This window comes from Dryobates pubescens, chromosome 36 (genome assembly GCF_014839835.1).
Source record: "Dryobates pubescens isolate bDryPub1 chromosome 36, bDryPub1.pri, whole genome shotgun sequence".
Lineage (NCBI taxonomy): Eukaryota > Metazoa > Chordata > Aves > Piciformes > Picidae > Dryobates > Dryobates pubescens.
The window spans coordinates 5,383,172-5,390,153 of record NC_071647.1 but is presented as its reverse complement, the minus strand read 5'-3'; the positions used below and the strand labels follow the sequence as shown (position 1 = coordinate 5,390,153).

The 6,982-nt window shown below is 59.7% G+C and overlaps 1 protein-coding gene across 1 annotated transcript in view; it reads right to left on the bottom strand.

The window, feature by feature from the left end:
* Window positions 1-444: 444 nt before the first annotated feature.
* Window positions 445-6,982, bottom strand: part of LOC104309246 (acid-sensing ion channel 2) — a gene marked incomplete at its 5' end in the record, with an annotated part of 111,388 nt that continues 104,850 nt past the window's right edge. Inside the window, 3 exons of the mRNA XM_054176616.1 lie at window positions 445-560; window positions 3,555-3,623; window positions 5,132-5,211. Of these exons, the coding sequence (XP_054032591.1) occupies window positions 459-560; window positions 3,555-3,623; window positions 5,132-5,211 (251 nt within the window). The remainder of the gene's footprint in view (window positions 561-3,554; window positions 3,624-5,131; window positions 5,212-6,982) is intronic.

Sequence of the window (6,982 nt, the reverse complement as noted above, 5' to 3'; positions counted from 1 at the left end):
CTCCACCCCCCCTCAGCAGAAAGAAAGAAGAGGAAAAGGACCACACAAGCCAAGTCCAAGGTGCCTCTTGCTTGGTTTTGGCAGAGTATATATATAATATACACATTTATTGGGTTTGAATGCATAGCCATTTGCTTCCTTCAGGGTGTTCTCTCCTCTGGGGTTCATTGCTTTGAAGATTGGTTTTATTTTAAGGGGATTTTCTGTCATTTCTTTGAGCTCTTTTATCGATGAACTTTTGGATGAGTAATTTGGTTTGCTTCCTTTTGTTTTCTGGGGTTTCTTTTTGCCCTCCTCCCCACTCCCTCCTCCTCCTCCTCCCCCCCCCCCCCGCTGCAAACCTGAGCTGGGTCCCTGCTTGCCTGGGCAGTTTCCCTTCCTTAGGTGGTTGGTGCTGCGGAGCAGGGCTGGGGCTGGCCGGGGGGGGGGGTGGGGGCCGGGCCCGGGGCGGGGGGCTGTCAGCAGGCGATCTCCTCCAGCGTCCCCAGGGCTGCCTGCAGCGGCACCGTCACAGTGTGGCTGATGGTTTCCGAATGGTTTGGCATGGGGTCACAAGTGCTCTGTGGGGGGAGGGCAGGGCACAGAGTCAGCCTGGGGCTCCCACATCCTCCCCAGCCCTCCCCCCAGCTGCTAACCCTCAGCCACAGCTGCACTGTCACAGCATGGCTGATGGTCTGGCATGGGGTCACAAGTGCCCTGTGGGGGGAGGGCAGGGCACAGAGTCAGCCTGGGGCTCCCACATCCTCCCCAGCCCTCCCCCCAGCTGCTAACCCTCAGCCACAGCTGCACCATCACGGTGTGGCTGATGGCTTCCCAATGGTTTGGCATGGGGTCACAAGTGCTCTGTGGGGGGAGGGCAGGGCACAGAGTCAGCCTGGGGGTCCCAGCTCCTCCCCAGCCCTCCCCCCAGCTGCTAACCCTGAGCCAAAGCACAGCTCCCCTCAGTGCAACTCAAGCACCATCACAGTGTGGCTGATGGCTTCCCAATGCCTTGGCATGGGGTCACAAGTGCTCTGTGGGGGGAGGGCAGGGCACAGAGTCAGCCTGGGGCTCCCAGCTCCTCCCCAGCCCTCCCCCCAGCTGCTAACCCTGAGCCACAGCTGCACCATCACGGTGTGGCTGATGGCTTCCCAATGCCTTGGCATGGGGTCACAAGTGCCCTGTGGGGGGAGGGCAGGGCACAGAGTCAGCCTGGGGCTCCCACATCCTCCCCAGCCCTCCCCCCAGCTGCTAACCCTCAGCCACAGCTGCACCATCACGGTGTGGCTGATGGCTTCCCAATGGTTTGGCATGGGGTCACAAGTGCCCTGTGGGGGGAGGGCAGGGCACAGAGTCAGCCTGGGGGTCCCAGCTCCTCCCCAGCCCTACCCCCAGCTGCTAACCCTGAGCCAAAGCACAGCTCCCCTCAGTGCAACTCAAGCACCATCACGGTGTGGCTGATGGTTTCCCAATGCCTTGGCATGGGGTCACAAGTGCTCTGTAGGGGAGGGCAGGGCACAGAGTCAGCCTGGGGCTCCCAGCTCCTCCCCAGCCCTCCTCCCAGCTGCTAACCCTGAGCCAAAGCACAGCTCCCCTCAGTGCAACTCAAGCACCATCACAGTGTGGCTGATGGCTTCCCAATGCCTTGGCATGGGGTCACAAGTGCCCTGTGGGGAGAGGGCAAGGCACAGAGTCAGCCTGGGGCTCCCACATCCTCCCCAGCCCTCCCCCCAGCTGCTAACCCTGAGCCAAAGCTGCACCATCACGGTGTGGCTGATGGCTTCCCAATGGTTTTCATGGGGTCACAAGAGCTCTGTAGGGGAGGGCAGGGCACAGAGTCAGCCTTGGGGTCCCAGCTCCTCCCCAGCCCTCCCCCCACCAGCCACTATCCCTGAGCCAAAGCACAGCTCCCCTCAGTGCAACTCAAGCACCGTCAAGGTGTGGCTGATGGTTTCCCAATGCCTTGGCATGGGGTCACAAGTGCTCTGTAGGGGAGGGCAGGGCACAGAGTCAGCCTGGGGCTCCCACATCCTCCCCAGCCCTCCCCCCAGCTGCTAACCCTCAGCCACAGCTGCACCATCACGGTGTGGCTGATGGCTTCCCAATGGTTTTCATGGGGCCACAAGAGCTCTGTAGGGGAGGGCAGGGCACAGAGTCGGCCTGGGGCTCCCAGATCCCTCCCAGCCCTCCCCCCAGCCAGGAGAAGGTTCCTCCCAGAGAGAGTTGTTAGTCACTGGGATGTGCTGCCCAGGGAGGTGGTGGAGTCCCCATCCCTGGAGGTGTTCAAGAGGGGATTGGATGTGGCCCTTGGGGCCATGGTTTGGTTGTCAGGAGGTGTTGGGTGCCAGGTTGGACTTGATGAGCTCTGAGGTCTTTTCCAACCTTATTGATCCTGTGGTTCCATCCCTGAGCCCAAGCACAGCTCCCATGAGTGCAACTCAAGCTGTGGCTGAACGCTGCGGGCTGCACCTCACCAGAGACTCCTGGAATGGGTTGGGTTGGAAGGGACCTCGAAGCTCATCCAGTTCCAGCTCCCTGCCATGGGCAGGGACACCTCCAACCAGCCCAGGCTGCCTCCTCCAGCCTGGCCTTCAACACCTCCAGGGAGGAGGCAGCCACAGCCTCCCTGGGCAACCTGTGCCAGAGTCTCTCCACCCTCACTGCAAAGAATTCCTTCCTCCTCTCCAGTCTCAGTCTCTCCTCTCCCAGCTCAAAGCCATTGTTCCTCAGCCTGGCACTCCCAGCCCTTGCCCACAGTCCCTCCCCAGCTCTCCTGCAGCCCCTTCAGGTACTGGAAGGCTGCTCTGAGCTCTCCCTGGAGCCTTCTCTTCTCAGGCTTCAACAGCCTGGACTTGATGATCTTGAAGGTCTTTGCCAGCCTGGTTAATTCTATTCTAATTCTACTCTTCCCCTTCCCCTCCTTCCCCTTCCCCTCCTTCCCCTTCCCCTCCTTCCCCTTCCCCTCCTTCCCCTTCCCCTCCTTCCCCTTCCCCTCCTTCCCCTTCCCCTCCTTCCCCTTCCCCTCCTTCTCCTTCCCCTCCTTTCTTCCCCTCCTTTCTTCCCCTCCTTTCTTCCCCTCCTTCTCCTTCCCCTCCTTCTCCTTCCCCTCCCTCCTTCCCCTCCCTCCTCCCCCTTCCCTTCCCCCTCCTCTCTGAACCTCTCCTCTCTGAACCTCTCCTCTCTGAACCTCTCCTCTCCTCTCATCTAATCTTCTTGTACAGCTTTTAAGGCACAATCCTGGCTATGCTGCTGAGGGCAGGTGGCAGGGAACAGGTAAGCCCCAGCTCTCCCAGCCTGCCCCCACAGGAGAGGTTCTTCAGCCCTCTGAGCACCTTTGTGCCCTCCTCTGGATCTGCTCCAACAGTTGGATGTTCTTCTGGTGCTGAGGGGCCCAGAACTGGATGCAGCACTCCGGGTGGGGTCTCACCAGAGCAGAATCACCTCCCTCATCCTGCTGGTGCCACTGCTTTGGATGCAGCCCAGGGCATGGTTTGCTTTTTGGGCTGCCAACACCTTCCTACAGAGCTGACAGAGCACAGGGAACTCTCCTCCTGCCTCCCAGCAGGGTTCCTTACCACGTTTTCATCATGGCTCCCTTCCTCTTCCTCCTTTCCAAGCAGGTCTAATAATTTCTCCTTGATGAGCTGCAAAAGGAGAAGGTTGGGTGAAGGTGGGCAGGAAGAGGCAAGCCCTCTGCCCTGCCTGCCTGGGCACACAGCAGCCATGGAGCAGCCTCCTCCCCCCTGGCCAGGGGCAGAGCTTTGAAGGATCCCAGAATCCCAGCATGGGGAGGGATGGAAGGGTCCTCTGGAGACCATCCAGTCCAGCCCCCCTGCAGGGGCACCCACAGCAGCTTGCCCAGCAGAACAATGGCCAAGGGGGATTGGAGGCTCTCCAGAGCAGGAGACTCCACAACCTCTCTGGGCAGCCTGCTCCAGGCCTCCAGCACCCTCACAACAAACAACTTTCTCCTCCTGCTCAGATGGAACCTCCTGGGTGCCACTTTGTGCCCTCTGCCCCTTGGCCTGTCCCTGGGCACCATTGAGCAGAGCCTGGCCCCAGCCTCTTGCCCCCCAGCCTTTAGCTCTTGCTGAGCATTGCTCAGCTGCCCTCTGGGGCTGCTCTTCTGCAGGCTCTCAGCCCCAGGGCTCTTTGCTCCTCACAGAGCTGCTCCAGGCCCCTCAGCAGCTTTGTAACCTCCCCTGGACTCCCTCCAGCACTTCCCAGGGCCCAGGACTCCAGATGTGGCCTTACTAGGACAGAGTTGAGGGGGAGGAGACCCTCCCTTGACCTGCTGCCACATCCTTCTTGATGCACCCCAGGAGCTCCTTTTCCTCCTGGGCAAGAAGGCCTTGCCCCAGCTGGGCTGGTGGGAGGTGTCCCTGCCCATGATAGGGGGGTTGGACCTGGATGAGCTTTCTGGTCCCTCACAGCATCCTCACACCAAACAATTTCCTCCTCCTGCTCAGATGGAGCCTCCTGGGTCCCACTTTGTGCCCTCTGCCCTATGTCCTGTCCCTGGGCACCACTGAGCAGAGCCTGCCCCCAGCCTCTTGCCTCCATTTCTCCTTTCATAAACAGCAATCTCCAGCCTGCTGCCCAGCCCCAACCTTCCTCATGGGATGGAAAACTCAACAGCTGGCAGGGAGGATGCTCCAGGGAGCATCATTTTGGACCATGACTCATTGAGGGGGAAAAAGCAAAATGAGATGGAAAAAAGCCCAAATGGCAGCAGGGAGCAGCTGGAATCTGCCTCTGTGCTCCCAGGGCCAGCAGTGGAGGATGCTGCAGGTGGGCTGGGACAGCAGGAGGCCAACAGAGGCTGTGTGGGCATCCTGGCACAGACAAGCCCAAACCCCCTGGGAGCTGCTGAGCTGAGCTGTGGGCTCAGGCAGCAGCATCTGCTAGGGCAGGATGCTTGAGAAGACAGACTCAAACCCCACAAGGGTCCTAGCTGCCTGCTGCAGGAGGGCAGGAGGAGGCAGAGCTGCCAGACACCAAAGCCCCTTCCCCGCTGCTTGCGGCAGCAGCTCTGACCAGAACGTGGAGCATGGATTACAGAGGGGCAGCCATTAAACCTGGGAGCCTGGCTGCCCACCCCAGCCTGGCACCAAGGCTGGCAGCACCTCCCCCTACCCCCCAGAGCTCTTACCTCATAGATATAATCAAAGAGCTCCAGGATGGTGAGGATGCTAGCACCGATGAACAGCCCCATCTGGCCTCCAATGTCACCTGGGGAGACAACAGCAGTGAACACTTCCAAGAGCTGGCTCCTACACAGCACCCCCAGGCAGTGCTGCAGGCTGGGGGCAGAGAGGGACCTGGTGAAGAGCAGCTGAACAGGAGCCAGCAGTGTGCCCAGGGGGCCAAGAAGGCCAAGGGCAGCCTGACCTGCAGCAGGCAGAGTGTGGCCAGCAGGAGCAGGGAAGTCCTTGTGCCCTGTGCTCAGCACTGCTGAGGCCACACCTGGAGTCCTGTGTCCAGTTCTGGGCTCCTCAGGTTAGGAAAGAGGTTGAGCTGCTGGAAGGTGTCCAGAGAAGGGCAAGAAAGCTGGGGAGGGGTCTGGGGCACAGCCCTGGGAGGAGAGGCTGAGGGAGCTGGGGTTGCTTAGCCTGCAGAAGAGGAGGCTCAGGGGAGACCTTCTTGCTCTCTGCAACTCCCTGCAGGGAGGTTGGAGCCAGGTGGGGGTTGGGCTCTTCTGCCAGGCAAGCAGCAGCAGAACAAGAGGACACAGTCTCAAGCTGTGCCAGGGGAGGTTTGGGATGGAGGTGAGGAGAAAGTTCTTCCCAGCAAGAGAGATTGGCCACTGGGATGTGCTGCCCAGGGAGGTGGTGGAGTCCCCATCCCTGGAGGTGTTCAAGAGGGGCTTGGATGTGGCACTTGGAGCCATGGTTTAGTTGTCAGGAGGTGTTGGGTGCCAGGTTGGACTTGAGGTCTTGGTGCTCTGAGGTCTTTCCCCACCTGATTGATTCTATGATTCCAAACCCCTGTGGATGCTGTGCTGTGTGACCTGCTCCAGGTGATCTCCAGAGGTCCCTTCCAACCTTTACCGTTCTGTGATGCTGTGGTGCAGATGCCCTGGGTGCAGCCAGCCCCAAGGGGTCAGGAAAAGCAAAGGATGACCTCCAGAAACACCAAGGGCTCTAAAGCCATCAAAGGCATCCTGGGAAGGATGCTGCTGGCCACTAAAACGTTTCTCCTGCTAATGAGGCCATCAGCTGGAAGCTTAATGAGGATGAACTACCTAAAGCTGGCATCAGAGGAAGCCATCTGTCAGACTTGGGCAGCAGCTTCATCCCAGCAATCCCAAAGCCCAATTCCCAAACCAGGCAAGGGAAGGGGAAAGATGTTGGAGAAGAATTGGGTAACACCCCCTGGAGCCTGGAAAAAACCTCCACCTGCCAAGGAGAGGCAGGGCAGGTGGCCTGCTTTGGGCAGGAGGCTATCTGAAGGCTGTCTCTGCTTGAGTGGCTGGGGAAGGGCTGAGGAGGAGGCACCCTGGGGAGAAGAGATGTCAGGAGTCTGCTGGGGATCTGCCTGCTGACATGGGATCATGGAGTGCTTGGGCTTGGAAGGGACCTTCAAGATCATCCAGTTCCAAGCCCCTGCCAAGGGCAGGGACACCTCCCACCAGCTCAGGATGCTCAGGGCCTCATCCAGCCTGGCCTGGAACAGAGAGCATCCATCACCCACTGGGCCCAGGGGCTTCCATGTGACAGGGCCCTGGCAGCATGCAGAGGTGGAGCAGCTCATGTTCACAGAATCAGAGAATCAATGAGGCTGGAAAAGACCTCAGGGATCATCAAGTCCAACCTCTCACCCAGCACCTCCTGACAACCAAACCATGGCTCCAAGTGCCACATCCAAGCCCCTCTTGAACACCTCCAGGGATGGGGACTCTACCACCTCCCTGGGCAGCACATCCCAGTGGCCAATCTCTCTGGCTGGGAAGAATTTCTTGCTCACCTCCAGCCTAAACCTCCCCTGGCACAGCTTGAGACTG